Below are 18,898 nucleotides of genomic sequence, written 5' to 3' on the forward strand. Positions count from 1 at the left end.
AGCTAGGGTATTTCCGCTTTCTCGGAGGCCTTGTGAAAAGCCCCTGCTTGCTAAGTGGCCGGTCATTGTAGGACACGGCATGCCAGTTATAACTTGCTTTTAAATGGTTGAAACCAGTTTGTATGGCCTTAGGCCAAAGGGCAAACATAGCATGTGGGAAGTCACTTCTTGCATATGTATGAGTTACTTTGTAATGTATATATATAGCTGTATGCTCCCGATCCCACATTTGGACTCCGACCCAGGCCGAGCTGAGCTTCGGTGCTGGGTTCCCCGCCTCTGTGACAGCAACGCCCGGAGTCCCCGTTGTGGGTGTGTCACGTTACCTTCATTAAAGCCAATAACTCCCGGTGTGTGTGGGCCTCGTTCTTGCAGAGCACTCACGGTAGGCCCGTAGCCTCCCAGGAACGTTATACCATTGATAAATAAAGATACAGATGGAAACAGTGGGCCAAATTAATCTGTGGTGTAGCCTCACTGACTTCAGAAGAATGTCATCAGAAAATAATCTGGCCCATAGACAGTGGAAAGCAATTGGCTTTGGAAGCACAACAATTCTGTAGGAACTCAACACTTGTGGGCCAGATTTTTCAAGTGTCGAGCACTCACAACTGGGGTCAGATTTTCAAAAACTCAATTTAGGCACAATAATAAGGGCCAGATTTTCAAAAGAGTTTAGCATCTGACATGATGACTTTGTTTGAAAATTTGGCTGATTGCGGGTGCTGAGTCCTGTTGAAAATCTGGCACTTAGTAATTAATGAGATTGCCCATTAACTGAAACATATAATGTTACTTTTAAACCAAAAAAGCATCATGCACAAATACATTAAGGTGTAAAGAAACCCACCCCAACACTTAAAACAGAGCTGCTGATCTAACTCTTAAAAATAATGAATTTGTTAGTCTCTAAGATGCCACAAGTACTCCTGTTCTTTTTGATGGTCTAGAGTGTTTCTCACAAAATTCAAGAGATTTAGATGTATCCATTATTGCTTTCAAAAGTAGAGTGTGAAATGATTAAGAACATAAAAATGGTCATACTGGGTCAGACCAAAAGTCCATCTAGCCCAGTATCCTGTCTTCTGACAGTGGTCAAAGCCAGGTGCCCCAGAGGAAATGAACAAAACAGGTAATCATCAAGTGATCCATCCCCTGTCACCCATTCCCAGCTTCTGGCAAACAGAGGCGAGGGACACCGTCTCCACCCATCCTGGCTAATAGCCATTGATGGACCTATCCTCCTGAACTTATCTGATTATTTTTGAACCTATTATAATCTTGGCTACACAGGTTTACTGTGTGTTGTTTGAAGAAATACTTCCTTTTGTTTGTTTTAAACCTGCTGCCTATTAATTTCATTTGGTGACTCCTAGTTCATATGTTATGAGTAAATAACACTTCCTTATTTACTTTCTCCACACCAGTCATTTTATAGACCTCCATCATATTCCCCCTAGTCGTCTCTTTTCCAAACTGAAAAGTTCCAATCTTATTAATCTCTTTCCATACAGAAGCTGTTCTATACCCATCATACTTTTGTTGCCCTTTTCGGAACCTTTTCCAATTCCAATATATCTTTTTGAGATGGGGTGATCACATCTGCATGCAGTATTCAAGATGAAAAATTAAGCAAGCAAAGCCTGATTTGTTTGTTTTATTCTACAATTACAACTTTTCCCCAAGGTCCCATCTATACAACAAATTCAGCTAGGGTAAGGGATATGGTTACTACAATGATTTTGCACAAGTGTAAATAACTACACAAGATGCAAGGCAGTGGAGAATCAAGCTCTACATGCAAAACTCCCACTGCAGTTATGCTGAGCTCTGTGCATGCTTGTGTCTGAAAGCAGAATTTGGCCTACTCTCTTCAAGATTATCAACAGAATAGAATACACAGAACTACTAAAAAAAAAAAAAATCTTAAAATTTGTGAGGTAGTGACCGTGAGGTAGTGACTTCCATGTTCTTCAAGTTGTGCCATCTCTTCCTCATTCAAATGGAGTTTGACAAGTTGCAAACTGAAATAGAGATTACAAGTACAGTACTGTTAACTCACTAATATATATATTCTTTGCAGTATGACGGGCAATGCTGATCTCTAGCCACTTGCCAGCATAACATACAAGCTGGTACTCCCCATACTGGCAATCTCACCATGTCATTCATTCAGGCACGAAAATTCTTCATAATGAAGAGTGATGGTAGATAAGAACTTTTTATTTGAGTTGAATTTATCTGGAGAGAAGATATTACTGACAAACTAGACACAGCCCACCTTACTTCAGTAAAAATTATTTTTGCAGTTTTTGATTAAAACAAAGGCAATTTAACATTTAGGGCCAACCTTGGTCCTCAAAGTCAATGGAAATTGTATGCTCACAGTCAGGGGCAGCAGCCAGCTGGCAAAGATTGTGGCAGGAGGAGGAGCAATGGAAGAGCCCATCCAAAAAGTAGGGATACCTCCTGCCCCCAAAACAGACGGGAAGGTCTGCTGAGAGTCCGGGCACTGCGCTGCCCTCTCGAGCAAGCCATGCGATATTGGGGTGTCTCACCCTGTCAATGTGTAACTCAGTGCTAGCCCCTCCCGGCGGCAGCATGGGCTCCAAGGCACCGCGGGAAGAAAATGCTTTAGTGGCTCGTGGTCACGCCCCCCGCAGCACCCGGGGCTCGCTGACCCTAGTAACATGGTGCAGATGGCGGCCCAGGGCTCCCCCTGCCACGCGCAGCGCCTGACTGGCTCCGCCCCGTCCCGCGGGGGAAGGCAGACTGACAGCTCCAGGGAGCCCTGGCGGGCGGGGGAGAGAGAGTGACAGCGCATGCGTCCGTATCGCTCCTCTAGAGACCGGAGGCGGGTGCACGCGCCACTTCCCCGCCCCTACGTCACTCTGCGTACCGCGTACGGCGGGACGTTGCGCGGCGCCGTCTGCCGACGTTCAGCGGAGCCTGAGAGGTGACGTTGCACTAGAGCCGGGGGTGGGGACAGAGCGAGGCGCCGCGGAGCTGAACGGGCCGCTCCCAGTGACTGCGTCCTGCCCTCAGCCTTAGCGGGAGATGCACTCGGCTTGAGCGCCCGTCCCGCGCTCGGTTTCGGCCCCTCCGGGGTGGGGGCAGTGATGGCGGCGCGGAGCTGGCAGGAGGCGCTGGCCCAGCAGGCCGAGGAGGTGTCGGCCCGGGTGCGGGAAGCGCTGTCGGTCGGGCTGGGCCTGCTGCGCACAGAGCTGGGACTGGAGCTGGGCTTCGAGCCGCAGGGCCTCCCGAGCTGGCTCGTGCTGCTCGCCACGGCCGCCCTGGGGCTGCTGCTGCTGCTGGGGCTGCTCTGGGTCGTGACTTGCGCAACGGGCTCCCGCAGGAAGCAGCCCCGGAGCCTGCCTGGCCGGGAAGAAGACGACGAGGCGGTAGCTCTGGGCCTGACAGGCGGCAGTGGCGTCCCCAACAAGGCGGCTCCGGCCGCACCGCTGCTGCTGAAGGCTGAGGAGCAGAAGAAACGGAACAAGAAGAGGCTTGCGGAGAAAGGGGCGGCCAGGGTGAGTGAAGGGGGGGCCATCTTGCAGTTCTCTCTCATCCAATAGCCTTCGGCTCGCTGACGGGGGAGGGGGCGAGGGGATCACTGGCTTCACAGTTGCATTTGAGGATGGAAAGAAGCACGGTCTTTAATTTGAACAGTTTGTTTCAGATTAAAGTAAAACTGCTGCAACATTCTGTTTTATTTATAACGAGAGTTTGAAAAACTTACCATAGTGCTTCAGGGTGGACGCTGGTGTGAAGGAGGGCTTCTGGTGAAGTCCAGGGACAAGTAGTCCTAGTGCTGTAGGTTTCCCAAGAAGCTGCAGGGTAAAACTGGTGTGGTATTTGCATGTTTCTCTGGATTATGAATAGATCATGTGAAATCGCCCATTTCTTTTCAATTGCTTTGCAACTTGAAAAGCTTTGAGTAGCAGTAACTGCATTGAAGCTTTTTGCTGGGAGATGGGTTAGCATTAGTTCATCATTAAATCTTTCTAAGAAACCCTGAGGTCTTGAGATTTAATTACCTTTCAATTTAAGAAAGCTTTAACTCTACAGAAGTTAGGTTTATCTTCTTCACTCAACAAGTTTAGGTATTTTTTAAGTTTATTTTAGAGTCCAGACAAGTGAACAAATGCTATAAACTGTAGCAATAAGTAACAGACTTTGAGATAAACTTGACAACTCAAGATTTTGCATGTCTCATTGAAAAGATGAAACGAAATCGATAATCCATAGAGGAACACACTGTAATAATCTAAAAGCTATTTCTAAGTGAGAGAAACTTAGTGGGTATGATAAGTGCACTAAGGATAATCTCAAGTAAGTAATGCTGTTTCTTAAGATATCACTTTAAAATTCCATTGCACTGCAGTATTCCATTGCATTTTTTTCAGTCTTTAAATATCACAATGTGCAGGCAGCTTTCTGTTTTTGATTTTGCAGCATAGCTGTAGCCATGTCCATCCCAGGATATTAGAGTGACAAAGAGGATGAAGTAATGTCTTTTATTGGACCAGCTTCTGTTGGTGAGAGAGACAAGTTTTCAAGTCACACATAGTTCTTCAGATCTGGGAAAGGTACTCAGTTTCACAGGTAAATGCAAGGTAGAACAGATTGTTTGGTATAAACAGGTAGCTCATATTCTAAGGGACCATTCAATGTAGAGTGGCCAGTTAACATCTTAGTCATAGGACAAAAAGATGAGGTTAGTATGTTACGAATTGTTGTAATAAACCATTAATCCAGTGTGTCTTTTCAATCCATGATTTTTAGTGTCTAGCAGAGTTGGGAATTTAAGTTCCCAGGCTCGTCTTGTGAAAGTATTGTGCAGATTTCCTTTGAGAATAAGGACTGATGAGCCAAACATATAGTTTGTGAAAAATGTTCACCTACAGGTGGTTTTTGTCTATCATCATTTTCCTGTGCAAGTTCATTTGAGAGCATAGTGATTAACTGGATTCACCCATGTAGTTGTTGGGGCATTTATTGCACTGGATGGAGGTATACAACTGTTGTGATTGGCATGTGTAGAATCGATGGATCTTGAAAGGTGCCACAAAACTCCTTGGTTTTTTTGCTGATATAGACTAAAATGGCTACCATTGAAACTTGAAAGGTGTGTTGATCATTGTAGCAGTGGAGATATGCCTTCAGGTTTTGCATCTCTTGTTATGAAAAGGTCTGGTGCTGCTTTGAGTTGGTGTGGCCTGGTTTGTGGGGAGCTTGCTTCTGATGATGTTGGAGGGAGTCTGAAGGCCAGAAGTGGGGGTTCAGGAAAGATTTCTTTCAGGATGCAGTCCCCATCGATTTTGGGTTGTAGTTGTTTGATATACCATATGGGTTCCATTTTGAGGTGGTGACAACTAGGGGTATGTGGTTGGAAGAGGCTTTATTTCTGTATTGAAGCAAGTTCTCTTGGGGTATTGAGGTCTGTTCCTTGAAGCAAACTACTTCTCTGATGGAGTGTATTTGTTTCGTGAAGGCAATTTTAAGTGAGTTAAGGTGTATCTTAAATCTTTCCCAGACCTGAAGAAGAGCTTTCTGGGGCTTGAAAGCTTCTCACCAGTAGAAATTAATCCAATAAAAGATATTACCTCATCCACCTTGTTTTTGATATTGCTTGCTTTGCTGTACTTTCACCTAGTAAGCAAATTAATCCCATGCATCAAGTTACTGCACACCCTTCTAAAGCTCTTTCTGTCTTGTCAGAGATTTGGGTCCTAAACAGGTTGGCCTGTAGCTTTCTGCATTGGCTAAATAGTTTTAATACTGTTTTTGCCAAAATAGGGTGGAAGACGGTGGAGTGTACGTCATTTGGCCTGTTATAACCTTGTCTTTCAGTTGCCTTGCATAAGATCTAAATAAGTGTGAGTTTAACTGATGATCTGAAAAGTGGAAAGAAACTAGGTTTATACCTTTTTCTGGTTCTTTGCTATGTGAAGAAGAATGGCTAAGTGGGTATGCCTCCTTTTTTTTTAATTAGAAATTAAGTTCTTCGCTCCTGGAAACCTCTGTGGTGACCAAGAACCAGTGAAATTATTACCTTTTAAGAATCCAGAGAGTGAAAGCTGAGAAACTGGAAGGGGAGGGTATTTATTAAGACTGTTTAAAACTTTGGTTAATTACCATTTTAGAGAGAGGGTATATTTGTTAAAGGGTATGGCTACACTCACACTTTACAGCGCTGCAACATTCGCGCTCAGGGGTATGAAAAAACACCCCCCTGAGCGCTGCAAGATACAGCGCTGTAAAGCGTCAGTGTAATCAGGGCAGCAGTGCTGGGAGCGCAGCTCCCAGTGCTGCACGCTACACCTGTAGAGGATGTGGTTTACGTGGAGCACTGGGAGAGCTCTCTCCCAGCGCTGCCGCCCCAACCACACTCTTGAAATTCCAAGTGTAGCCATACCCAAAAATTCAAAATCCTTCTTATTCAGTGAAGGCACACACATCTGAGTCCTCCACGATGTCCTCCAGCAATCAGGAAAGAATAGACTTGACATTCTTTATATATCTAAGAAAAAGAAAACCAAAATAAACAACAAACATTTGAGGCCTTTTTCATCAAGAAACAAAGGGGACGAAGCCCACTTACTAACTCAAACACACTCCCTTCCACCAAAATATTTGAGTTTTTACTAGGTGTATTGTCTTCTATTATCTTTAACTTCCCATGAACACAAATTCTCTTAAAGAAAATGCACATACTGAATCTATAAATACACTCTCTCTCTCTCTCTCTCTCTCTCTCTCTCTCTGATACGCATCATTAACTATGCTGTTCCAGTTAACCCTATTTCTCATGAAAAATTAGCAGGATCTATCCCAGTAGTTTAATCCTTCCAGTGTTGCCAGATTTTAAATAAGGTTAAATATTTTTCACTGTAGTATCATTTTTAAAGTAAACTATGATAAAATATGAAATACAACACTATGTGAAGAGATATATTTGAATGAGATGAAAACTACCAATGTCTTGTTAAAAATATTTATATAATTTAGTATTCTATTTAATTACTGAGCTTTCACTGTGGCAGGTAACCTACAACTTTCATGTATTACTGCATACAGGGCTGGAAAAATTTACCTGGCACTTGTCACCCATATGTAGGGTAAAGAACACCACTACAGCTATACCCCTTGCAACTTAAGGGAATAAAACAGTTGTGTGCTACTTGCCAGTATGCTAGTCAAATAATATCCAATCTAAAGTTTTTAATATAAATTAATGTGAGAGAATTAGTCAAATAGCCAAAACTATTTAGTGAATATATTTGATTGTGATCATAATAATCTCCGGTAATACCTTTACCAAGGGCCAAACTTACTAGCCATAGATGGATTCAAAAGATGGGGATAGCTCACTGTTTGGAGTCCACATCCAGTGGAGAAATCAATCTCTGCCTCTGCTAGGTGCTTGAAAGAGGAGTCTATAGGGATTATTACCAAGGTGTGCTGTCCCTGGATCTTGTTTGTGAGGGATCCATCTTCCGTCTCCTCTTCTGGCTTACTAGATGAGTAATAATTGCAAAGCACTCACCTTCTCTTGCTGCTGGTAGGGAGCACAAGCATTCTCTTTATCTCCTCTTAAGACTTATTTTTTTCACCTCCAATCCCAGAGCTTCCTGTCTCCTACAAGGTTGGATGGGGTTCTTTGCTAACACCTCTCTGCTTTCTAGCTGGTGCAAGGGGAATATTACTCACTTTCCCATAGCCTTCAGTTTTAAACCCTTTTATCCAGTGAACAAAGCTGGGCTAATAACTGACCTTTCAGTTCACAGACAGTTTTGGAAAAAAATTATTTCAGTTTGAATCGAATCCAAAACAAATTCAGAAAATTGGGGGGGGGGAGGGGGGAATTCAGGCCAGATGAAACCCAAAAGGGATTTTTTGTTTCTTTTTAAAGGCTTAGATTCACAAATCAGCTGGAGCATGAGGAAGTAGTAGTGTCACCTTCATCAGTGCCCAGTGTTTAGGCCATCCACCTGTGATATGGAATTCCCCCTCTCTGTCTGATTTTGAACACAGGTCTCCCCCATCTCAGAAGAGTGCCCAAACTACTGGGCAGTGGAATATACTGGTGTGGGTCTCTCTATCTCCTCTTGATGCTATTACACTTTGTATAAATACTTAGTCATTGGAGCAGGGACTCCACCTTCTCTCCCTCGCATCCTAGGTTACCAGGGGATAGTCATTCTCTCTCTTTAGCCCAGTAACTATTCATTGTCATTCATAGTGGCACTTCGTAGACATTCATAATGACTATTCACTGTTATCCCTTTGTAAAGTTAATTATTTATACCTTGTAGAACAGTTTCAACAGGATAAATTGATAGAGACCGCCACACCAGAGTATCCCATAGGCCTGTGGTTTTGACAGCGTACCAACTCTGGGTGGGTGGATGGATTTGTGTAGCCAAGTATATGGAACAATGCTGCATGTTCTGCACCAGTGTTTCCCAAACAGTTGCTTGTCGGAAGGTTCTAGATGTGTCATGGGCCTGGTGCAGAGGGGAGGCCTGGAGGGAGAGTGGGGACATTGGACAATAAGCTCATCCCACGGCAGTGGCAACTGTCTCCTGCAGGGCTAAGGCTAAGGCCATGTCTACACAGTCACCTATGTTGGCAAAACTTGCGTTGCTCAAGAGGTATGAAAAAAACATGCTTCTGAGTGACGTAAGTTTCGCCAACATAAGTGCTTGTTTGCATGGCACTGTGTCAGTGGGAGAGCTGCTCCTGCCACTCATTGAGGTCGTTTTAATATATTAACGGTAGAATGTAAAATATTAAACTGTTAACTGGTAAGCATTAGTCTTTAACCCCCTGACCTGGGCTGACCAGAAAGGCCCTGTAGCACCCGTGCTCCCCTGAGTGGTGTGGCTGCCCCGCCCCCTGCCGGAGCTTCTCATGGTTGGTATTCTCTCAGGAGGGGAGGATGATGCTGATCTCTGGTTTTTGCGCACTTTCCCCCTTGAATTTGGACCCTGGATGGGACTCAAATAAGACCATCAAGTTGATGGGTTGCCTTTAGTTTAAAAACAATAATAGGGAACCACTGTTTTATGCTATGGAAAGTGTCATGGGTTCTTTGTAAGTATACTGGAACATAGCAGATTTTGATACTTTTTACTATTTAAATAAAGGATCAAATGTAGTAATCTTTCATAACTAAGGTTGGATCAGCTCCCAGTCTTGTCTCAGATTGATTGTTTTAGTACTTGGAAAAGGTTCCACAATATGAAAACTTAATTGTTGTGATACAGGGCTGAGTTTGAGTTATTAGTAAACTATCTCACAACAGAAAATAATAATAATAATAATAATAAAAAAAAAAAGTTTTCGGGATGTATTTAAATGTGGAAAATTGCAACTATTATTTTTAAAGATAATTTTGAGTCCAAAATTACACCTTTCCATTTGCAGTTAAGGCTGTACGCTTCTAGTAACACTTTTTCAGATAATTTTTTTTAAATCCCTGAAGTTCTCTAAAATTGTTTCTCTTCCTCTCTGTTTTCAGCTGTCAGCTCAAGGCAGGATAGCATAGTCTTTAAGCCACCGCAAGGCAGAATAGCACTTTTCACCCAAGTCACTTCAGGGCCCACAAAAAATGCACTCAACAGTTGTCACCACGTCATGTGTGCAGAAAGTGTGTGTTCACCCTTGGGCATTAAATCAGTTACAAGGGACAGCAGTTCTGTATTTTTGGCTTTCAAAACAGGCAACGCATAACAAATGAAATCTGAAGAGTATGTATCTGCTAAGTCAAGTCACTGAGGAGGCAGGTCTACACTTAAAAAGCTACAACCATGCAGCTGCAGCGCTTTAGTGCAGATACTAGTATACCGTTAGGAGAACTCCCATCGGCATGGTTAATCCACCTCCACAGGAGGCAGTAGTTTTGTCAATGGGAGAAGCTCTCCCAAACATAGTGCCTTTCATACCAGTGGTTAGGACTGTATAACTACATCGTTCAGAAGTGTGGATGTTCACAACCCGAATGATACAGTTATATTAATGTAAGTTTGTAATGCAGACCTGGCCTTAGAATAGTTATGAAGGCAGTGTAATAGCTAGATATACTGGGTGCTGATAAGTAGCAGCTCTTCCATCTAACAAATGTTTCTTGTTGAATCTGTCAGCAAGTATTAAAGTAGTATACCATTTAACATAGAGTTTGACCTGTTCTGAAATTAAATGCAACAACTTTAGTTCTAGCACTTGAGATTAATATTAAACATGGTTTTTAATTCTTAGTTAAAATTGTATCCTGTAAAAGAAAATACAAACTCAGTCAAGAATGTTTGGTACTATCAAATGAAAATGAAGATGCAGCTCTTGTCCCATGGAGATTAATTTAAATATGATGCCATACAGACTAAACATATCATGGAAACATAACTTAAATGATACATAGACAGGAGATGAAATCTTCATAAGAATGGCCATAGTGGGTTAGATCAATGGTTCATCTAGTCCAGTATCTTGTCTTCTGACAGTGGCCAATGCCAGACGCTTCAAAGAGAATCAAAAGACTAGGGCAATCAGTGATCCATCACCTGTTGTCCAGTCACAGCATCAGGCAGTCAGAGGCTTAGGGACACCCAGAGCATGGAGTTGCGTTCCTGACCATCTTGGCTAACAGCCATCGATGGATCTGTCTTCCATGAACTTCTCATTATTTTTTTAATTCGGTTATACTTTTGGCCTTCACAGTGTCCCCTGGCAAGCAGTTCCACAGGTTGACTGTTGTGTGAAGTACTTCCTTTTGTTTGTTTTAACCTTCATGCCCCTTTTTTCTCTCTCTCTGTACTCCATAGATGGGAGAAGGAGGTTGATGTAGGCTAATAATTGTAATAAGTCTCTGGGTTTAAATGGCAGCAAGAATGTCCTTTATTACTACTTTGTGCAAATACAGCACTTAGGAACTAACAGTGTGACTGAAGACTGTCCGAAGAGTGGGGAAAAGAGGTCAGGGGTATTGCAGAAATATTTTAAATAAAAGTGCAGAGGTCTTTATTTTGTAGTGTTTTTTAAAAAATCCAGATATAAGTGGAGCATGGCAAATTACAGATTTTTTTCCGGTTCACTGGCAGTTCCAAAATATTTAAAAAATTAGTTCAGGTTGAACCAAATCAAAAAAATTTGAGCACATCAGAAAAGTAGACACAACTAGTTTCAAGTCAAAGAAAGCATTTGGGTCAACAAAAACAAAAAAATATTTCCACCTAAATGCAAATAAATTTAAAGACTAGATTCCTAAACTGGCTGAAAGCAGGAAGTGGGGTTGCCTTATAACCTTTAGCACAATGGTTAGGGAAATCACTTGTGAGCTGGGGTTCAGTTCTTCCCTCTGTCTGATGTGGACATGAGATTTGAATTTGCAGACAAGGGCTAACCATTAGGCCATGAGTTATTTTAGTATAGGTCTCTCTGCTTCTCAAGTTGAAGCTGTTCCACTTTGCATAAAATACTTGAATAGTCACCAGGCCAGAGAGTGAGATTGCTATAGCCTAGTGATTAGGGTACTTGCCTGGGAGGTGGGAGACCCAAGTTCACGACCTTTTCCAGTGACTATGTAATTATGTATACACAGTGGAACAACTTCAACAGGAAAGCTTGAGAGACACCCATGCCAGAATATCCCATAGCCTGGTTACTAGGGCACTCTCCTGTAAGGAGAGAGATGGGGGAGGGATAGCTCAGTGGTTTGAGCATTGGCCTGCTAAATCCAGGGTTGTGAGTTCAGCCCTTGAGGGGGCCACTTAGGGATTTGGGGCAAAATCAGTACTTGGTCCTGCCAGTGAAGGCAGGGGGCTGGACTTGATCACCTTTCAAGGTCCCTTCCAGTTCTATAAGATAGGTGTATCTCAAATTATTTTAAATACTTCTTTTTAAAATCCAAATTCAAATCCCTTCTCCATATAAATGTGACAAAAAGGGTAATTAAAACCCAGATCTCTGACATCCCAGGTGAGTGCCGTAACCAGTAGGCCTAAAGTTATCTGTGCACCTCCTTCTCCTCTTACCATCTTGTGAATGGCTCATGAGGAGCCCGCCTTCAGAAACATTAGCTGAAGTGATTTATTTGGTGAATTTGAGTCACATTTTGAGAATGGTTTGGGGTTGACCAAAACTAATTTTTTTTTTTTTTTTTTTTTTTAGTGAATAATGTCTAAAAAATTTCACTCCGTTAAAGATTTTTAATAGCGTGCATATCCGTGCATGTATGTGTGTGGTTTGTTTGTTTTTTAATTTAAATAGGTAACCCACTACATTTGTAACTTGTAGTTTTAAGAACTTGGTATCTGACAAAGTTGATGTTTTGAAAAATAGTCCCTGTTTTGGGGGGGAAACACTTCTCCATTCTCTCTCTCCTTCCTTCCTTCCTTCCTCCCTCCCCCCATACATTTGGCAAAACAGAATTGTGGCTGGCACTTCAGAGATTTAACTGGAAGGTAGTTTGCTGTACTTAAGCAGTTATTTATGCAATTATTGCATTACAGTGAGATACTGCAGAGGACACTGTGCTCCAATTGTGAGTACTTGTGCAGTTGCTCACATGGACACTGCATATACACCGCTACCTCGATATAACGCCACCTGATATAACACAAATTTGGATATAATGCGGTAAAGCAGTGCTCCGTGGGGGTGGGACTGCGCACTCCTGTGGATCAAAGCGAGTTCAGTGTAACATGGTTTCACCTATAACGCGGTAAGATTTTTTTTTGGCTGCCAAGGACAGCGTTATATCGAGGTAGAGGTGTACTTCTGTGTCTATACATGTGAGAAAACAAATGCACATGCCCATTCACTTATGTATATTAAAGTAATTGCTATCAATATACACAATCCTAAACCTCATCAGGAAGAACTTTTTTAAAAATTGTAATGTTTAGCAAAACTTATTTGGAATCCAACCTACAGTTGTTCAGACCTAAAGTTCCTGAAAGTTTTATAGGTGCATATTTTTTTTGTCTAGGAGCAATTCTATATTTAATACTCCTCGATATAAAGATTGATAAAATACTTCCTCTTTTATTTCATGTTTGTTTACATTAAAGATAGTAAAGCTGTGTAACATTCCACTACATAATTGGTTACAGTTGGGTATAGATATTACTATAAATAAATAATAGCTTTCCTTCACTGGTGGTGATTCTTAATCTGCTTGTTTATAATATGCAAGATTGTTGCTATTCAACAGACTCACTGTAGAAACTACTAGTCTGATTTTTATCCAGATGCATTTAGCATATTTACTGTTCGTGTACTTGTTTCTGAACTTCATACAGTATATACAACCACAGTAGCAGTCTTCTGAAATTTTGAAAATAAGTTTTTTGAAAATGTTTCATATAAAACTAAATTGCTTTACATTAAAAGGTAATTAAGCTAGCATTTAGGTTCTTTCCCCATAATGCATAGAACTATAGTGGGCTTCAAAGAAAACCTCTTATACTGTCTTTGTAATTATATAACTTATTCTGTGATTTGCTTTACCTGCCTTCTCAGATTTAATCTGATTTTAATTTTTGATTACATATGCAGCCTAATGGACGGCCTGTTCTTGAAGTGTCTGAGGATGAAATAATTCAGACGGTTCAAAGAGAAAATCCGAAGCAGCCACTGGATGCAGACAAGAAAAACGAAAAGGTTATTTATGGCTTTGAAACTATAGTAAACTTCCTGATGAGATTAATTTTTATGTATTTGTTTTATGTGAAGGCCTCAAACAGTTCCATTATGTAAAAGAGAATAAAAGACGATTCCTGCCCTGAAGAGCTCTTATCCAATTTAAATTGTTTTACAAAAATAGTAAGTTTTTCCAACTGCCAATTTTTTAATTTTTTTTTTTTTTGAAAGATAGCTTGAAAGATACTAAGACCCTACATCAGAAATTAAATGTTTGCACTTCGTTTTAAAACAAAGGAATTTAAAATACTGAAAAGCAGCTCCTGTATGTGATAAGGCCAAATCAGTATTCAGCTGTGTTTACTCTCTCTAGATGCTCAAAAGGTGATCACTGTAATCTTTCAAATAACTTACAAGGTATCATCTAACAGCTGAGGGAGTGCTGTTTTAAGGCCAAATTTTATACTTGCAAACTCCCTTTTACTTGAATGGGAGTTGTTGACTTAAGGGCTCCAGGATCTGGCCTTTAGGTGATGGTGTTGTCCTTAACTTTTGAAGACAATTATGGAACCTTGAAGTCTGATTTTTGGCAATAAATAAAGGAGAATTTTTTTTTAGCTTTTGTTATAAAATTAATGACATGCATATTCTGTTGTTGACTTAGCTGGCTAAACTTATATCTTCTGTTAAAGCTCTGCTATACATGTTTAAATAGAACATCAGATTGCGTTTAAATTTATCATTTCCTACACATTGAGGACTACCTTCTCATTTCTTCCAAATTTAACATGTACCATAAACCACTGAGCAAATATACCCTCAGTTCACCACGCAGCTTTTATTTAGCTGATTAAAATAGGCTTATGACCAAAACTGACTTTGTCTTGGCTCTTTTGCTCACAACTTTATATAATTGAAAATACAGGTTACATCTGCTGGTTTAAATTATAATATGTCAGGTAAATTGCCGTGCAGTGATTTCCTGATTTGAAAATGACTGTCACATTGGTTTTGGTTCTAGCTCTAATAAAAGTGTACTCGCTCCTACAAGGAATTTTTAAAATCTTTCTGTGATAAACAACAAAGTGATTAGGCTAAAACTGTTCTCATGATACTGTTGGGGATTCATTGTGTACTAGTAGAAGATGTATTCTGTAAACAGCATAAACGGTTAACTGTAACTATTACTGAGAAGTTGTTGAATGTAGGAAACAATTTGGTTAAAAAAACCCAAATATTTGGTCCTGATATATTTCCCAACTGTTAATGGTTTTATAGCTTGAGTGGGTAAATAAGTTATTGGAAATTCTTGTATTAGTTAGTTCTGCATTTGAATAACAAGAAATGTTCCAATGTTAGATGGAAGCCTGAATTCTAAAGTATATCATAGGTGTTTGTATTTGGAAGTAAAGATAACATTTTTTTAAGCGAAGAAACAAACATTTCTTTCTCACTGCTCATTTTTCTCCTTCCCTCCCTCACCAAAAAATACCAAGCCTAAACTGCAGTTCCAAGTAATTCTATGCCACTAAATGGCTGTTTTTATTAGAGTAATACAGTCAAATCATTTTGGGGAAATATAAGGAGAGAATCTAGTAGAGTGCCTTGAAGTAAATCAGGGTGATTTTAAATCATGATTTAAATCCCAAAGTGAAAAGCCTTGATTATTTTAATCGATTTTCCCATTTGTACTTCTGTTACTTTCTAAGAGAGGTGTATTATTACTGTTTAATATAACCATTAAAACGTTGATTTACAACTAAATAGAGCCTTTACACAGTAAGCATGGGGAAATAGTTTTCCCCATTACCATTACAAACAGTTCTTTTTCTCTCCTGCTGATGATAGCTCGCCTTAACTGATCACTCTTCTTATAGTGTGTATGGGTAACACCCATTGCTTCATGTTGTGTGTGTGTGTGTGTGTGTAACAAATACATATATATCTTCCTACTGTATTTTCCACTACATGCATCCGATGAAGTAGGCTGTAGCCCACGGAAGCTTATGCTCAAATAAATTTGTTAGTCTCTAAGGTGCCACAAGCACTCCTGGTCTTTTTCCAGATACAGACTAACACTAACACTGCTGCTACTCTGAAATTTGGCTGTTATAGTTCCATCTATTTTGTCATGATTCTCTTCGAAAATTATCATCAGAATAGACCAGTTCTTAATAAATGGCTCAGAACAGTCAACCACTGAGTTCAAGTGCATATCTTGGGTAGAATTAGTTTGGATCCTTCTTCTCGCTTCAGTGAACTGAAGCGAAGTGGTTGTTACAGAAGTATTTTGCAATTTCAACGTTTTCCTTTATTCCTAGAGTTGTATTTTAGTCAAATGAGCATTGAATCCATATGTTATAAGTTTTCAGGTTGCCTTCATTTTCATTTGGATTTCTTCTTATCTTTGCTACATTTGCAGCTTGTCTGTGAGCAGGGTCCACACTTGAATTTTGTTCTATTACCTGCAGCTACTTTAAGTATTCTGCTGTATCGGTATTTCCCAATATATCAATTGTTTCTGTAAGTCCCATTGTCTGTGGTCACACAAGCACATATTGCTGGATCATTGTGTATATTGTTCTACCCATCAAGATTCAGAATAATGAATTTTCCATCAATGTTTTTTTACACTCTTCAATTTCCTTCCCATACACTGTATCCAGCAATGTCTGCTCTATCCAGTGGAGTGTAACCTGGTTGTAATGTTTGAACTATGTCAATTAAATGTTTTGGTCTGAATGGGACAGAAGAGAGATTTTGTTGCATAAGTGACCTGAGCAGTCTTCTCATTTATGGAGTCTTGCTGAAATTTGCTCATCCTGATGACAAACTCGTCCGTGGTTTTACTGGGTGATGAAGAAAGTCTTTATTTAAAAAAAAAAAAAAAGAGAGAGAGAAGTCACTGTCTGACATATGTTTACTTGCAGCACTGCTGGTGATACCAGCAGATGACACTGTAGTTGTAGACTCTTGCAGGTGATGGACATTCATATCCTCCTGTGTCTAAAGTTTACCATAAAACAAAATAGTAAAAAAAGTAATTCTCTCTCCTGGAATATTGCATATTGCACTGTTTTAAAAAAGATTATAAATGAAAGATTCCTCCTTACTGCAGCTGTTTGTAACCCTGTTTAAATTATATAATTTATTCTAAGTTCAGTTTTATAGGGAAAATAACTAATAAATAATAAGAATTATCTAAATTTTATTTAAATGTTTATCTTGAGCAACATACCAAACAGCTGGAGGAGGGGAAAAACATTTTAAAAAATGTTAAAATTCATAAATACCTAATAAAGTGTTACTTTTAAACATGAAGTCATCTAAGATGTTTGATTATATTGAGCCATGACAAATCATTTCAGAAATCCAACAGTAATAATGTAAATGACTAATGTTATGTTAGCTTGTTGTGGGGGCAATTACATTTTGAACATAAACATTTTGAAATTCATAAGAACTGCATCCAAAACACAAATTTATGACAATAATCTAAGTTATTTATTAGCATATAAGATGGTAGGCAGGTCATAAGAATGATGCAAAAATAAATGTACTAACCAGTTGATCCAGATTATTCAGACATGTCCGTATCATCTTCAGAGTCATTGCCTTTGAGCGCATTTGTCATAATGACATTCATTCTCACAACCAGGACTTGCATTTTTTGTGTTGCAGTTTACATTTAGCGCACATTTCTTTTTTATCCAGAGGTGCAGGAATTTCTTGAAAATAGGGTCCCTGTTATGACCTGTAACCATGGATGTTTTTCCCTCCAATTCTCAGGTCTTGAAATCAGCAGGAGAGGCTGCAGTCAGAAAAATGCTGTTCTCTCTTTCAACAGTATCCTGCTTTGACACCAGTGTTGCTCCTTTCTGGTTGAACACTCAACTTCTTCTTTGTTACATAACTCCAGTTCCACCTTCATCTCATCTTCCAGGAAAACACAAGACCTAACAACAATCCATGACTTCTGCTCATGTAACCCACATGCCTTTTGCATTGCAGTATTTTATTTGAAAAAAGAGGGAGGCAGCTAAGACACTTAATGGATTTCTGTTTGCATGTATCTCTGTATAAACATGCATGGAAACAGAGGCCATTTAGTTAAAGTGCCCAGAACTGTCCAGAAGCAAGGGCTGGTAGTTGCTGTGCAGATCAGTGTTTTTCTATAAGCTGGAGAGTAAGTTTCCATGGTGGCTGGAGTCATAAATATTTGAGAGCTGAGCCAATCAGAGCTCAGGTAAGGAGAAGTTATAAATAGGAGTAGGAGGCTACCCAGATGAGCTCAGTAAATGATCCTGATGAGATATGTGATGTCCCCTGGAGTCAGAGGCAGGTCCCATCCCCTGTGATGACTTTACCAGTCTCTTCCGATTGGGAACCAGGAAATGGGCGGGCAGAGCCTGCCCACTGCCAAAGGACCCTCCCACCAGCCTAAAGGGAGGATCCACAGGGCCTGGAAACCAAATAATTCCGGAGAACAACTAATGAAATAGGGACAGGAGTGAGGTCAGTTTGCCAGTCTGTTGCACCCAGTACCACAGCCCATGTATCCCCTACAGCAGGAGTGGCCAACCTGTGCCTGAGAAGGAACCAGAATTTACCAATGTACATTGCTAAAAAGCCACAGTAATTCGTCAGCAGCCCCCATCAGCTTCTCCCCTCCACCCCTACCCCCCTGCTCCCAGCGCCTCCTGCCCACTCATCAGCACCTCCCCGCACCTCCTAGTCAGCTGTTTTGTGGCATGCAGGAGGCACAGAGGAGGAGGAATGAGGGCATTGCATGCTCAGGGGGAGGGGGCAGAGCCAGGGATTGAGGAACGAGCACCCTCCAGCACATTGGAAAGTTGGCACCTGTCCTTCCAGCCCCAGAGTTGGTGCCTATACAAGAAGCCGCATATTAATTTCTGAAGAACTGCATGTGGCTCTGGAGTTGCAGGTTGGCCACCTACAGAATCAAGCCCTTAACACAATATATGATCCACTATGCCATATTTATAAAGCTTGACTTCAAAAGTTAGTTTTTCCCTGGTTGATTATTTATATAGAAAAGCAGGCTTTAACTCAAAGTTTATGATAGAGGCTCATGGATTCAGCATATTTATTATTTAAATGTTTTAAGAGATTGTAATAAGTTTAGGCCTTAATGTATTTTGTAATAAATTCATATTTCATTTTAAACAGGTTTTTTAAAAAGAAACATTATTTAAATTATCTAAAACATCTTATTTAAATTAAAAGAAAATAG

The 18,898-nt window shown here is 40.5% G+C and overlaps 1 protein-coding gene across 2 annotated transcripts in view; it reads left to right on the forward strand.

Moving 5' to 3' along the window:
• The first annotated feature begins 2,909 nt into the window (after nucleotides 1–2,909).
• Nucleotides 2,910–18,898, forward strand: part of MTDH (metadherin) — a 51,816-nt gene continuing 35,827 nt past the window's right edge. The window contains exons 1-2 of one of the 2 annotated variants that reach the window (XM_032784683.2): nucleotides 2,910–3,530; nucleotides 13,561–13,665. In XM_032784683.2, the coding sequence (XP_032640574.1) occupies nucleotides 3,120–3,530; nucleotides 13,561–13,665 (516 nt within the window). In that variant the 5' untranslated portion in view covers nucleotides 2,910–3,119. The remainder of the gene's footprint in view (nucleotides 3,531–13,560; nucleotides 13,666–18,898) is intronic. The other variant, XM_032784684.2, reaches the window with a different exon arrangement.

The sequence above is a fragment of the Chelonoidis abingdonii genome, chromosome 2 (genome assembly GCF_003597395.2).
Source record: "Chelonoidis abingdonii isolate Lonesome George chromosome 2, CheloAbing_2.0, whole genome shotgun sequence".
Lineage (NCBI taxonomy): Eukaryota > Metazoa > Chordata > Testudines > Testudinidae > Chelonoidis > Chelonoidis abingdonii.